General features: G+C 43.8%; 1 protein-coding gene across 1 annotated transcript in view; it reads right to left on the bottom strand.

Moving 5' to 3' along the window:
• Nucleotides 1–16,096, bottom strand: part of TRIO (trio Rho guanine nucleotide exchange factor) — a 5,137,669-nt gene that overhangs the window by 2,559,601 nt on the left and 2,561,972 nt on the right. Inside the window, exon 29 of the mRNA XM_044065600.1 lies at nucleotides 9,098–9,209. Coding sequence (XP_043921535.1) covers nucleotides 9,098–9,209 — 112 coding nt within the window. The remainder of the gene's footprint in view (nucleotides 1–9,097; nucleotides 9,210–16,096) is intronic.

The following is a 16,096-nucleotide window of genomic DNA, read 5'->3' as shown; positions in this document are numbered from 1 at the left end:
TCTGGAGTGTTTGTTAGGTTTAGCGGAGTTGTGTTGTATTCAATATAGCAACATATTAACCAGTCACTGCAATGCAGTTCAACCCATATTCTGCATCACACTGAGTGCCACATGAGGTAGCAGTAGGCATCTTCTCCATCCCTTATCACAGGAGTTTCTTGTGCGACTTCCTGCTAGTGTCACCGATTCCAAGTCTCATCACTGTTCACAGAGGTAAAGATGAGCACTTGTTCTCACCAGCTGTTATCCTAGAAGGACGTAGTTTGAGGTACTGAGGATTTTGTTGAAGCAGTAAACTTTCCTAGTCTTAGCCAACTAAAATCATGTCTTGGATGGTATCTGGCTCCACATAAGCCTTCCTCATATTTCATATCCCCTTGTGTACAGGATCTTATGGTAGGGGTGTTAGTATTTAAGGATACAAAGAGTACCTTAACATTAGCAGGCTTATGCTTCCCAGTGGAAATGTTTTTCATTTAGGGTAGAGCAATACTACTCATCCTATTAATCAGATTGCAGGAGACTACCACATGTTTCTGACACCTGCATGATTAAAAGTTTTAGTTACTCGGTGTTCAAAATGCATATGCTTTTCTTTCCATCCTAACCGTATGGATGGTCACAGCTTTGTTGCAGCATCTGTTCAAGAAGCTTGCATCACTGTTCTTTGAAAAGCCCCACATTTCAGTATGATAGGTTTGTTATTACTAAGTATTAGCCTGCTAACTTATTGGTTCATAGGTAGTTACTAGGCTTGTAATCCAGGGAACCACTGAGCAGCCTAGTCCTAATTCCCAGTTGCCATCATGAAACATCTCGTTGAGTGACTTTCTCCAGGCCACACAGGAGGCAAACGAGGGCTTAGGGGAATTAAACCCCATACTACAGGACCTGCAGTTCACAGACTTAAATCCTCTACATCAGCTGCATACAGTGCCAGCTTGGCATTATTTTCACTAGTAGCCAACTTTGCATGTAGGATGTTTTAGGCTCTCGTGCTTAGGTAGCCGAGTCAGGGATTTAACAAAAGTAGATGTCCCTTAGTGGAAGTGAAAGTGGTTGAAGAACTTCCCATTGAACCTGTCTGTTGTTCTTCCGGTTTTCTTTGGCAAGGCAAAAATCACTGCAGAGAGACCATCATATCACAACTGTTGTACTGCAAAGCTGAAGTTTTGCCTAAAGTATGTGTTTTAGTTTAGGAAGCTGAAACTGTTATCTATTCTGTTACTCCAGAGACATAATTTAAATTTACGAAACTTGAGATGAATTGCAAGCTGCATCGTGTTTGCCTTTGTGGGGTAAATCACCTGCTGATGAATGTCATAGATAACTTTTCTAGGAGAGTGGCTGCCTCCACTTTTTTTTCAGGAATGTATCCACTGCAGACATTTGTGTTGTGGCTTGTTGTTTTGTGCAGACCTTCAGCAATTATTATTGACTAGTGCAGGACTACAGGAGTTATGCTTTATGATATGAATATATTTCTGGATTAGGCATTTTGAAACTAAGTTCTTAGATTCATAAGGTGTGCACTAGGCTAACTACTAAGGCCTTTTTAAGTCTAGCCATGCATCCTGCCAAGTTCTGGTACATTTGGTAAGTGTAAGCAGGGACTTGGGAGATGAAACATGAACAAGCAGGGGCTTGGTACAGGAAAAGTACAGTTGTGTACACTTATCATAAATGTAGATGTTCGAGTGTATTCACTGTTGCAGTCATTACGTTTGGGTAATCTGCTGGCAGGTTGCACTCAGTCGGCCTGAATAACAAAGTCTTGGGTCCTGCATCGGATGCAGTTCTCCTCTTCCATGACGTCAGGGGTATAAAACATGCAGCCGACAACATTTTAATCAGTTTTTCTTGCCCCAGGTGTCAGGTGCCCCCCAAATGCAGAGCAAAATATATAAATATATATATGCATGTAATTTAGAACACAAAAAGTTTACCTCCAACTAAAAGCAAATACACCAAAAAGGCTTCTGAGCATAGTGAAGGAAAGGAGAGGTATAATAATAGAGAAGAAAGGGGGCTGGTGGGTGGGTAACCCGGACTGCAACAGTGAATACACTTGAACATCTACATTTATGCTAAGTGTACACAACTGTACTATGTTCTTCGTGTTTCACTGTTGCAGTCATTACATTTCGGAAGAATCCCAAAGCTATGGAAGGGAGGATGGAATTATAAAGCATTAGGAGCAGCTATAAAGCCCTGCAGGACAGCAGTGGCAAAGCCTGCCCTGGATTTAGCAAAGAGAGTTAAATGGTAATGTTTTGTGAACATATAAACTGAGCTCCAAGTAGCAGTTTCTAGAATGTCTCTGGTAAGAACCCCTCTGAGAAAAGCTGCAAAAGCAGATGCAGCTCTGGTGGAATGGGATCCGATCCCCTTGGGGACAGGTTTACCATGGTGCATGTAGCAGAAACGAATACAATGGCGTATCCATTTTGAAATAGTCTGCTTTGAGATAGCCTTCCCCTCTGCCCCTGCAGCAAATGCCACCAGTAGTTGCTCAGACTTTCGTAGAGATTTTGTCCTGTTTAAGAAGAACCTTAGCTGTCTGTGTACATTCAATGAATGCAGAATCCCGCTCCCCCTTGTTTTGCGAATTTGGGAAAAAAGTTGGCAGATGAATGGTCTGGTTAAGAGCCACACTGGATACCACCTTGGGCATAAAAGAAGGATTGGTCCTGAGCGCCACCCTGTCCAGATAAAAGATAATCAAAGGCTCCACTGCCATGAGAGCCTGTAGTTCTGAAATCCTTCTAGCTGAAGTGACTGCTAAAAGAAAGGCTGTCTTCCAAGAAAGAAATTTTATGTCTGCAGTGGCAGCTGGTTCAAAAGGAGGTAGGGTGAGTTTTTCCAGCACAAAATTGAGGTCCCATGCAGGAGTTGGAGCTCTCCTGGGAGGTCTCAAATTTTTTTCCCCTCTGAGGTACTGATTCAGCAGGAGATGAGAAAAGAGAGGAGGCTCTGTGCTGTAATGAGCCGAGATGGCAGAGGCTTGGATTTTTATATAAGGAAAAGATAGGCCCTTGTGAAGCATCTCAGTTAAATATTGCAGAATCTGAGGAATATTGGGCATTAATGTGTTTATTCCTTGTGCTTGGTTCCAGGCACAGAATCTCTTCCATTTATCAGCATAAGTTTTTCTAGTACTAGGCCCCTTCTAGCCTTCAAATTGACATCCATCACAGGTTTACTGAGGGATGTGACTGGTGAAATTAGTTGATTAGCCATGCTGCAAGATTCAGTGTTTGGAGCTGTGTGTGCAGAATTTGATAGTTCTGCTGAGACAACAGATGAGGAATTTGAGGCAAGTACCACGGAGGAAGGTGTGACATATTCCTTAGAAATGGGTACCAATGTTGGCGAGGCCAGTCTGGAACAATCAATCATTTTTCGTTTTTCCTGTCTGATTTTTAGTAAAACCTTGGAGAGCAGAGGCAGTGTGGGAAAGGCATAGACTGATGGGCTTCTCCAGCTGAAGGATAGAGCATCCACTTTCCAAGCTTTTTTGTGATGAATTCTTGTGCAGAATTTGTCTAACTGGTAGTTTTGCGGTGAGGCAAAAAGAACTACGTCTGGGCTCCCCAATTTTAATGTCAACATGCTGAAGATTTGCGGATCCAGTTTCCATTCGTGTGGGTCCATTAGATTTCTGCTTAGGTCGTCTGCCAGAGTATATTGCTTTCCTGGCAGGAACTGAGCTTGTAGATGTATTTGGTAAGTCAAGGCTGTGTTCCATAAGGCCATGGCTAGTCTGCAAAGGGGGTAGGAGTGGGTACCCCCCTGCTTGTTGATGTACCACATAAAACTGTGGTGTTGTCCGTCTATCAGTAGTTGTCCTGGATGAAGGAAGTCTTTGAAGGCTGTCAGAGCATTCTGTACAGCTAGCATTTCTTTCTGGTTGATATGTGGGTGCATCTGAGTTGGGCTCCATTCATCCTGAATGCATCTCCCTGCCAGATAGGCCCCCCCCCAAGCTTAGTCTGATGCGTCTGTAGTCAGGGTTTGTGTGGCAGAGGGTTGAGTGAATGAGTCCCTTGTTTAGGTAACAGGCATCTGCCCAAAAAAGGAACTCCTGTTGCAGGCAAGGAATGAGAGGAATCATTGTTTCCAGGTTGTGACAATGTTGACTCCATAAGCTTTTTAGGTATCACTGACGTTTCCTCATATGCAATCTTGCATATGGAATTAGTAGAATGCAGGATGCCATGAACCCCAAAGCCTGCTGAATTTGTCTTGCAGATAGCTGGGTTTTTGTGGCCACTTGTTTGAAGTAGGTTATCAATTAAACTAGTTTGTCTGGTGTCAGGTAAGCTATCTGGGCAGTTGTATTCAAGCTTGCACCCAAGAATGTAATTATTTAGAGGGTGCCAGCTGTGATTTTTTTTCTATTATGGTGGACTCTAGGCATGTTAAAAGCCTTTTTACAAACGCCAGATGTTGTAGAAGAGTGGCCTTGTCCTCTGCCTGAATTAGACAATTGTCCAGTTAAGGATAAATTTGAATGTTTGTCTGCAAAATGCAATTACTGTAGCCAGGCACTTTGTGAAGACCTTGGGTGCAGTAGATAAGCCAAAAGGCAGTGCAGAGATCTGGTAATGCAAATAGCCTGCTTTGAAGCGGAGGTATCTTCTGCAAGATTCCCCGATTGGGATATGCAGGTAAGCCTCTTTTAAGTCAAGGGTTACCAACCAGGGATTCTTGCCTAACATAGGCAGTAGCTGTTGTAGAGTCAGCATTTTGAATTTTGGAATGTCCAGGAACGTAGTTAGAATGGATAAGTCCAGAACTGGACGCCATGATTTGTCTTTTCTGGGTACCAGGAAAAGTCTTGAATAAAAGCCTTGTCCTTTTTCCTTTTCTGGTACTGGATGAATAGCCCCCATATCCATGAGGGACATGACTTGCTTCTGGGCCTCTGCTCACTGATTTGGAGGCAGATCTGGCCATCCCTTTGGAGTTGGCAACGTGTGGAAATGAAATCTGTACCCCTGGGATACTACATTTAAGACCCATTTGTCCTGGGTAATTAGATACCAATTTTGAGCATGAAGTACTAGTTTTCCCCCAAACGGGGCTGCCAAAAGATAAGTGCTTGGAAATGGCAGAGGAAAGTCATTGAGACTGTTTACCGTAGGATGGTGCTTTGCTACTTCCTGATTTGGAGGTGGAGGCATCCCATTGTTTTGTCCTGCAAGATCCTTGTGACTGAAACCTGGAGCCCTTGGAGTGTCTGGTTTTGACGTGAGCGGCTCTGTTGGGTACTGGAAAGGACCAATTCTTACTGGCCAGTGCCTACTGAACCTGGGTGGCTGCACTTGCAAGAAATCTTTTACAGTTTGCATAGATTTAGCTTTGTTTTCCATCTTTTTCAAAACAACTTCTGCCTTATTACCAATCAGACTGTCCTGCTGTAAAGGAGCATCCAGCAATTTAGCTTTAAATTGATCAGGCAGATTTTGCTCCTTGAGCCAAGCATGCCTTATATCACAGATCCAGTTACAGCGGCCCTGCAGGAGGCCTCCAAAGATCCAGTTACGGCGGCCCTGCAGGAGGCCTCCAAGGAATCAAAACCACATTGCAACGTATGCTTTCCAACTTGTTCAGCTGAATATGCAATAAATCATGTAACTCTATTTTCCACACAATCAGAAATCAACATAATTTTCTTTTCAGTAAGCCCACGACATGCTGTTATTTAAGCATATGAAATTGACAGTTTAAAGCCCTGATTGCCAGGGTTGCAGACGTATAAACCTTCTTACCCCATCTATCCAGCGCCCTGGAGTCTCTATCAGAAGAGGTAGGATTTTTAGCAGTAGAAGCCTTAACACCCTTGGGACCCTGAGAAATTGTTTCAGGGTCAGCAGAAGGATTTCTGAAAATAAACTTGTGGGAGTCAGGAACCCTGTAATATCTGTTTGGCTTACTAGGAGCCGGAGGCAGGGAATCAGGAGCTATGCTAGATTCTGAGAAAATATCATCAACAATGTCTAAAACAGGAGGTACAGCCAAAGGCCTACGCTGAAGAAGAAGAAAATCCCTAAGCGCCTCTTTGGATTCTGAAAAATCCTGACTCTCCCAATGAAAATGTTCCCTTAAGGTATGCAAAGTCTCTCCAAAAGAAAAATCCTCAGGAGGAGAAGCAAAAGGGACAAATTCTTCTGCATCACAGTCCTCATAAGAGGGAATAGAAAATTCCTGATCAGAAGAGGAATCAGAAGAAATGGAAACCTGATCTGAAGATTCATAATCAGTGCCTTGTCTAGGCCTCTTAGCAGGAGGGGGTTGGGAACCCCTGTTCAAGGTAATTAAATCCTCAGCCATTTTGATCATTCGTTTTTTAGGCATAGGGGCCTGAGCACGTGGTGCATGTGTCGGTTTTTTGACACAGAAGTTAGTTTTGGCCTTGTTTTTGATGAAGGCATCGGTTTAATATACAAATCTTTAGGCCTGAAAACACCCTCAGAAGCCGGTGCCTGCTCAGCAGTTCTGGACCCATCCAAGGGAGAGACATCCGTGGGTTCAACACTTGGGGGAGAATCTTGCGGCATACCGGACTCCGAATGGGTCTCAGTAGAGGCCTGCGACTCAAAAGTAGCAGGCATCAGTGGCTGCGAAAGCACCTCACCGAGAACCGGCGACTGGCTTATGAGAAGCTTCGTCGTCGGTTTTGGACCTCAATGGCCTCTTTTTCTTTGTGTTTTTTGTGGATTCCAGTAGTCGGATTGCTAACAGACGACATTTCAGGATAGTTAAATCTTGAACCAAAGTATTTAGAAGCAAAAATATACAGATGCTTAATAGTGTGTTGGTTAAATTGAGCAAGACACGTTGTGGTCAGGGCCTAGGCAAGGAATACAGTACAAATGAAAATCCTTATGAGATATTTGCTTCCCACAACTAATACAATTAACTTTTACTGACATCGGAAAGGAGCAAGAAAAAGTTTCCCCAATGGGGTACTTAGCTTTAGTTTGAAGACTTTGGTTCTGAAACTCGAAAATGAAAATTTCAGGAGTCGGCCGACCGGCACTTGCGAACTGCTTCTGCTTCGGGCACTGCGCGGCAAGAAAGACAGAGTAAAATGGCATCAGCTGCATGTTTTATACCTCTGACAACCTGACGTCATGGAAGAAGAGACGGCATCCGACGCAGGACCCAAGACTTTGTTATTCAGGCTAAGTGAGGGCAACCTGCCAGCAGATTACCCAAATGTAATGACTGCAACAGTGAAACACGAAGAACATCATTTTGTTTGTAGAGTTGGACTCCCCCAAATCTAACTTCCTGGGTATCTTCTGTGATCCATCTAGCTATCCACCGCATTACAAAGGTTTGTACCCAACCTCACAAGTTTGTCAACAGTAGTTGAAAAGGATGGCCGAACAGCAGTTTCTCCACTGATCAAAAAGCCCAGAATACGGTTTCTGAAGTCCTCCTTCAAGTAAGACATCACTCATACCATCCTAAACAGATACATATCTGAGCCTGCAACACTGGCTATAGCAACAGCAATATCAAAACTACAGCTTGCTATGCTGCAGCCGAACCTACAGGGCATTAATTGCTTAAAATCGAAACCCTCTGTGAACACACATTCAGGAAGGTCTTCAGGAGTTTGCAAAGATACATGACCAGGAAAGACTGGAACCTGGACAAGTTACAAAAACACCTGACCATTCTAAAACTGGCATGGAACATTAGTACACCCTATTACCACATCTTTGCAAAGCTTTGACTGCCTGTCAAAATCCAGATGTCAAAAAAGTTAAAGTTTCTAGGGTATGTGTTCCAAAGAAGAAATCACAGAGGAGGAAACCTGAAAATGAACCAATTAAACACCACTCCTACCCACTAAGGACTTCTCTAAGACATCTACCTTTTCAAGGGGTGCATAGTCTAGATGCCATCAAGCTTCCAAAACACCACTCAAAGACTGCATCTGTGGGGAAGGGAGAAATAAAGCAGGCCAGGCTGTCAGCCATGTAGCCATTGGGGGAGGGGTCTATTTTCAGAGCCTAACACATCCCCCACAGTGGGTAATGTGCACACTCATAAATGTGACGACCTTGAAATACATTCCCCTGTGGAGGTGCACATTCCCACACAAAACCTGCGAGAACTACCTTGTAATCATGGCTTAGCAGTACCAAGCACACACCTCAAATAACTGTGGAATACAATACAGATTTCCCATCTGCAGGTGCCACCACCACAGTGAGCAAGGCTACCTCCCTCACGCAGGAAGAGCAAAGTGGTGTCAGTCACTCAACTCAACCTCCCCCAGTCATCGCCTACAACTCCAGATCTCATGTACTGGGCGCCATAGTCGAAAACACATCTGACACAGATACCCTTCAGAAGGGCCTCACAGAAACGGATAACTGGTGACAGAGCTATGGCCTAAAGTTAAACGCCAAGAAATGCATAGTCATACCCTTCGGGAAAAACAAGGTTACCCCTAGCTACCATATAGGTGGCAATCCACTGAGCACAGAAGTTGTTATCAGGGATCTGGGGACCCAGGTTGACAGTAACCTTTCGTTTGACACTCACGTTGCTAAAGTAGTTAGGAAGACCTTCTACATTGCCCACCTGATCATGAAAGGATTCACATCTAGATCAAGGGAGGTCATCGTCCCCCTGTACTCATCACTCATTAGACCTATGATTGAGTACAATGCCCCATTCGGAATGTATCTGACCCGACACCTGCAGCAGCTGGAAAGGTCCCAAAAATTCCTCACCAAAAGGATAAAGGGTCTCAAAAATATGTCTTATGCTGCCCAACTGAAAGAACTCCAGCTCTATTCAGTCGCATACCGCTTGCTCAGAGGTGACCTGTGCCTGACATACAAGGCCATGTCAAACCCAGATTTAATGAATATGCTTCACCTCAAAAAATCTAGAGCCGAACGCTGGGTTTAATCAAAATGTTAGAGCACAACTACGTATGACACAATATACAAATACACATGGGCAAGTTCTGCAAACAGCCAAGAAAATGCACAGGATATCTTACCTACTAACAGGTATTGCATCTAGTTAAGACAGAGTATAGAAGGAAAGTGGAGTAAGAACCTACCTTCCAGCATACTGAGATGCATAGCATCATTGGCTCGTTTTGGCACACTAAGCATCACTTCTAGACCATCTTTAATCTCTCCTTTACCTTCTTCACAGCATGTCAACAGTTCCTGTTAAAAACATTTTTTATATGCAATAAATACAGTAAACATTATGGTATGCCACAAAACACAAGTCTCAGTTTTGTTTTTTTATTAGATCATGTAAATATTCAAATAAGTAGAAGAGCATGGCCACTATGAAGTTTAAATACAAAAGACAACACATGAGTATTCATCTCTGGCACCCACTCTGCACTTTACGAATAGCTGGAATCTATATTGCTTTCTTATCTGAGAGGATGATTTTTTCTGTTTGCTATACATTTCATGTCAGACTACGGCCGGGATTAAGAAACATTGCCATCAGTGATATCTAGGCAACCCCAGATGCTATGTTAGTGGCACAGTCTTGAAACAGAACTTATGTACTCACCACATGTTCCACCTGTGTTGCTGTTCTTCATTCATCCTAAAAAACAGGTCTGGATCTGACTTGGCCGATGCTATAGCTCACAGCCACCGGATCTCTCGAGCTTCTCCCTTAGCCACAATGCACCCTGCCAATTACCTCAGATCTTGTTTGCTGCTATATTAGCGCAGAAAGGATAAAAAGAATTATGAAAACCCATATCCAGTCACCTATTGAGACACCATGTAAATACTCATTCCTCCAGAAGTCATGGACAGGGGTAAGTGGAAGGGAAGTTGAGGATGACTGACAACACAGATGGAACATTATGGTGAGTACATAACTTCTTCCTCTGATGCTGTCTATCTTCATTCTATCCTCCATGAATGGGACAGTGTGCACAGCTACTTGTATCCAGGGTGGACTGAATGAAGGCTATTCCCGAGCACCATAAAACCAAATGGTGCTCTACCTCTGGGGACCAGAACCAGTTTGCAATGAGTGACAGTGGTATGAGGAGAAGCCCAAGTTGCTGCTTCAAAAATGTCATCTATAGACATCCAAGATTGAAAAACCATGGAAGTAGCCACAGATCTACTGCAGTGTGCTTTCAAAGGATGTGTTAAGAGAAATGCCTAATTAATTACAGACAAATGAGATGCAATTTGTTAACCAATTTGCTTGAGTAATTTTAGAAACTGATTTTCCAAATGTTGCTCCAGAAAAAGAAATAAATAATTGATCTGCTTTCCTGATTTTTTTCTGTTCTATGCAGACAGAATCAGAAGAGTCTAACATCATCCAGTAAATGTAAGACATTCTCCTTCCGTGTTTAATTTAGGGAAAAACACTGGCAATTTGACAGTACTGTTTATGTTGGATTCTGACACCACCTTTGGAAGAAAGGACGGTTTGGTATGTAAGGTCACTCTGTGGAAAAAAAAAAAAGGAAGGAGGTTTAGAAGAGAGAGCTTGGATCTTGAGAAGTGATGGCAACCAAGAAAATAGTCTTCCGTGAGAGGTATTTAAGGTCATACGTAGCTCCTGGTTCAAAAGGAGACTGTGAGAGAGACTGCAACATTAAATTTAGGTCCCACTGATGTGTAGGGTCTTTATGAGGAGGCCTTAGAAGGAGTGCCCCTTTTAAGGCGGTGTTGCTCATTTTGTGAAAAGCTATGGGTGTGCCATTCAATCCTGAAATTGTTGCTAACTGTGCCCTAATGGTTGAGGTACAGGAACAGTCTTGAAAAAGGTAAGCAAGGAAATCTAAGATGTGATTAAGAGGCTGAAAAGGGTTCAAGTTTACGGTGCTGAGCCCAAATGGCAAATCTTTTCCATTTACCTGAATATGTTTTCCTTGTCGAGGGTTTATGGGAAGAAGGAATTAATCTTTGGACAAGTGTTGAGAGCAAAAATCGTCTGGTTACTAAAGGAATAGGTGAAGCCCAGCAGTCAAATTGTGTTTCGTACATCTGGGTGTGACATGTCAGATCTAGATTCCATGATGGTTGAAACAGGTGAGGCCAGAGGAAAGGGAAACAAATTTGTCGAGGCCAATACGGGGCAATCAGGATTACTGTGCTCTTCAACCTGGCAACCTTCTGCAGAAATCTGGGGATCAATGGGGTTGGTAGGAAGGCATAAAAGGGAAAGAGGGGGCTAACTGTTTTATCATTAAGTAGAGCATCCCTTGGTGACTGCTCCTTTGGGGGAAATCAGGGCAAAACAGTCGCTCCACTTGTTGTTTAGTGGAGAGGCAAAAAGACAGCTGGTTCCATTGATGGTAAATCTTGTCCGCCACTTTCTCGTTGATGGACCACTTGTGTGGAAGTAGTATGCACCTACTCGGTTTGTCTGTAATCATACTGAATCTCCCCGGAATATGCGTAGCTAAAAGAAAACAGTCTGATGAGATCACCCACTGCTAGGCCCCGAATGATTCTAAACCCAGTGGGTAAGCTTTGGTTCCCTTCTGTCGATGTACCTCACTTACATGTCTGCTTGAATAGCAATCGTTTCTGAAGGAAGAACATCTTGAAATACTCTTCCAGGGCCCAAATGGCCTGAACAGTCTTCCCCAGATAATGGCCCACCCACCATACCTGGGAAGTATCCATGGTTATTATGGCCTTGGGCTGTTGGGGAATGAATGGATGGCTATCGAGCAGTTGATCAGATTGGATCCACCAAAGGAAATCTCTTCTGCAAGTGTTGGTGATTTTTATCTGATACGACACTGACTGATGGAATACTGACCACTTGGTAGCGGTCATCAACTGTAGGATTTGCATGTAAAACCTAACCAACAGAACTAAGGTTGTCATTGCCGTCATGAGAGCTAAAGTTCGAAGAACTATGCAGGCTGAGATTGACGTGCTGTCTATAACCTTCTTGACCTGTGTCCTTATAGTTAGAACTCAATGTGGTGGAACGGACACAATTGCAATCTTTGTGCTGAGCAGTGTTCCAATAAATTCCAATGTCTGAGTTGGCTGAAGTTCAGATTTGCTGTAGTTTGTGGTTATTCCTAGGAAAACATGGGTATGAAGTACCTGATCTCTTGAAAGTATGAGTTGATGCCTGCTCGGAGCGGTAATGAGTCAGTCCATTCGGAGAGGGAAACATCCAGAATCCCTGCAGTCTTAGGTATGCTGCTACTACTACCATGCATTTGATAAACACCCTGGGGGGTCTGTGGTGAGTCCAAAGGGCAGTATCCTGAGCTGGTAGAGAATGGCTCCCAGCAGGAAGCGTAGGTACTTTCTGGATCGCCTGTTCACTTTTATGTGACATCAGACATCCTGAAGATCTATTGAGCACATCCATTCGTCCTTGCTCAGAAAAGGGAGACTGGATTGAACAGTGACCATCTGGAATTTGGTTCTTTGAAATGATTTGTTTAGATTTGTGAGATCCAGAATTGATCTCCAGTCCCCCGTTTATTTTGGCACTAAAAAGAACCTTGAGTAAATTCCAGATCTTATCTGGTCTGGTGGCACCTCCTGGATGACACTCTTTTTGAGCAGCTTTCGAATATGAATTACTGCCTGATCCCACTGACTGGGTGGAACATCAAGGATTTTCCTGGGAATTGGAGGTGGAAGGGAACACGGTATTTCATAACCTTTGGAAATAATCCTCTTCACCTAAGCATCTTTTAATTCTAGCCAGGTGCTCTGATGGAGGGATAACCTTCCCCCAACTGTCTCCTGAGGTGAAAAGTTGGGCCTCCATTCAGTAGTGCTGGTAGGGTTCATCAAAGAAAAATTATTGTGAACCCTGGTTTTGCGGGCCACCTCTGACACAAGGAAAAAAAAAAAAAAAAAGACATCCACTGGAGTTCTCTCCTCTGCCTCTGGAGTTACTCCATATGTCATGGAATGGACCTTAGGACTTTATGAACCACATTTTCCGGTCACTTCTTGGATTCCTGAAGCAGGATCTTCAAAGGCAGAGGGGGGGGGTGTCATTGAAAAACATACCCCATGGCAGACAAAGTCTTTGCATCTTTTTCACACCTGGACAGCTTTCTCTCACTTTAAGGTCAAAAATAGTGGTTCTGTCAAAGGGAGCAGTGATGAACCCGGACTTACATGGCTACGCAAAATCGCACAAGCGCAGCCAGGCATTCCTCCTTATAGAAATGCCTGAACCCGCAGCTCTTAAGGCTCCTTCCATCATACTGGAAATTACCCTTGTGGAATAGAAATTATGACTTACCAAAAAAAAAAAAAAAAGTTTGCACTCACCATAACGTTACATCTGAGTAGTTGTACTTCATTTGCCTTACCTGTGGATATTCAGATCTAGATTGGATCTGAGATGGCCGTATCACTAGAATCTGATCTGAGCTCCAAGTTACTCCCCTTACCCATAATGCCCCTCTGTCTCCTGCCTTCCCTCACACTGAGTTTGCTGCATCAGAAAACAAAAGCCCAACCCAAAAGGACCTTACCACAAAAGGTTCCCACAAACCTAAGCCAAGCATAACCAGGACAGCCACTAGCATGCACTTCTCCCACATACCAGAATAGGACAACAGTGATAAGGTCGGGTAGGGAGGTGGGGGGGACACAGCTGAAGGCAAATGAGGCACAGTAAACTAAATCTTAAAAAGGGCACAGTATACTCAAATCAAGGGGTGGCGTAAGCCATACAGAATCGGGCTAGGCTTAAAATTACCCCAGGGCAGATAGCCTAGTATGAACCTATGAACTACTCAGATGGAATGTTATGGCGAGAACATAACTTCTTTATATGAAGTAGTTTACTTAATTTGATCTTCAACCTACGGGACACTGTCGCCAGCTACTAAACATCTGGGTGGCCCTGATGGAAGGATATTCCGGAGCCCTGCAGAAAGTACAGTTGTGTACACTTACAATGAATGTAGATGTTCGCATGTATTCACTGTTGCAGTCATCACATTTAGGCTATCTGCTTGCAGAAGCCCACAGTCGGCCTGATTAACAAAGTCTTGGGTCCTGCGTCGGTTGCTGTCCCTTCTTCAGGTGACGTCCGCTCGTCAAGGGTATAAAACATGCAGCCAACGCCATTACATCAGTTTGTCTTGCCCCAGATGTGAGGTGCCCCCGTAATGGGAAGTAATTAAATCTATAAATATACAAGGTTATACCTCCAACAAAAAAGCAAATACACCAAAAAGCTTTTGAGCATAGTAAAGGAGAGTAGAGGTATAGCCAAAAGAAGTAAGGGGGCTGGAAGGAGGGTAACCAGGACTGCAACAATGAATACACTCTCACATCCACATTTATGCTAAGTGTACACAACTGTACTATGTTCTTCATGTTTCACTGTGGCAGTCATCACATTTGGGAAGATTCCCAAAGTTAAGGATGGGAGGAGAAAATTTAGATAGCATTAGGACCAGCTATAAGGCCCTGCAAGACTGCAGTGGCAAAACCAGCTCTGGATTTATAGAAGATTGGCAGATGGTAATGCTTGGTGACAGTATGTACAGAACTCCAGGTAGCAGCTTCTAGGATGTCCCTGGTAGGGACACCACTGAGAAAGGCTGTAGAAGTAGATGCAGCCCTGGTTGAGTGGGGTCTGATCCCCTGTAAGATAGGTCTAGCAGAAATGAATGCAAAGGCCTATCCATTTGGAAATGGTTTGCTTTGAAACAGCCTTCTGGTCTTCCCCTGCAGCAAATGCCACCAGCAGTTGTTCAGATTTCCTTTGAGGTTTAGTCCTGTCCAAGTAGAAGCTAAGTTGTCAGTGCACACCTAATGAGAGCAGTATCCGTTCCCCTTTGTTCTGTGGATTAGGATAGAAGGTTGGCAAATAAATGGACTGATTAAGGGCCACAATGGATACCACCTTGGGCATGAAGTAGGGATTGGTCCTGAGGGACACGCTATCCGCATGAAAGATGATGAAAGGCTCCACTGTCATAAGGGCCTGTAATTCAGAAACCCTTCTTGCTGAAGTGATTGCTAAAAGAAAAGCTGTTTTCCAAGAAAGGAATTTTAAGTCTGCAGTAGCAGCTAGCTCGAAAGGGGGAAGAGTGAGTTTTTCCAATACAAAATTAAGGTTCCAGGCTGGAGTTGGCGCTCTCCTGGGTGGTCGTAAATTTTTGGCCCTTCTGAGGAACTGCTTGAGCAGTGGATGAGAGAAGAGGGGAGGTTCTGTGCTAGAATGAGCTGAAATGGCTGAAGCGTGAATTTTGATGGAGGAGAAGGACAGGCCCTTGTGAAGCATCTCAGTTAAGTATTGTAAAATTTGAGGCAAATATCGGGCACTACTGTGCTCTTCCCTTAAGATTGGTTCCAGGTACAGAATCTTTTCCATTTTTCAGCATAAGATTTTCTAGTACTAGGCCTACTTGCCTCTAAAATGATATCCATCATTTCATCCATGAAGAGAGACATGGAAGAGCTCTCTGATCATGTAGCCCAGGCTGGTATGACCCTGACTAGCATCCTGCCCTCACTAAGAATGATACCTCGGTATAAAGAAAAAATGATCAATTTCAACAACTGGCTAAGCTTCTGCTGTCATTCAAAGGGGATCCAGTGTCTGTCAGCCTGTGACGACATGCTCGACAAGCCGCATTGCTTCGCAAGACATGGCTTGCACCTGTCACCCCTAGGCTTTCGAATACTGGCCAAGGCACTTGCTGCCCCCATAGTGCCTTTTTTAGGCAAGGCTCAAAAGTCAAACCCACCTCGGTAAACAGCACAATTAACAAAAAACTGAGGGTTATGCTACAAAACGCCAGGAGTTTATAATCTCAAAATGCATGCGCTCGAAGCACTCCTCAGTATGGAGAACATCAACATCTGTGCAGTAACTGAAACCTGTTTCAAGGCTCCAGAGAGCACCCCAGCACAACTGGGCTACAACTCATACCACACGTTTCAGCCACAGAACCCGGACCGAAACATAAAAGGAGGGGGTGTATCCATATTCATCAAAGACACCTACACCTCCAGGTTAATGGCACAGCATGATACCTCTGAGATCATCCATGTGCAACTAACATCGGGCAAATCTGCAATGCAAATTGTGGCCTGCTACAGATCAC

The sequence above is a fragment of the Protopterus annectens genome, chromosome 3.part0 (assembly GCF_019279795.1).
Source record: "Protopterus annectens isolate FY-2018-M chromosome 3.part0, PAN1.0, whole genome shotgun sequence".
Lineage (NCBI taxonomy): Eukaryota > Metazoa > Chordata > Ceratodontiformes > Protopteridae > Protopterus > Protopterus annectens.
The sequence above is the reverse complement of the archived record's forward strand: the minus strand, read 5'-3'. Positions and strand labels throughout refer to the sequence as shown.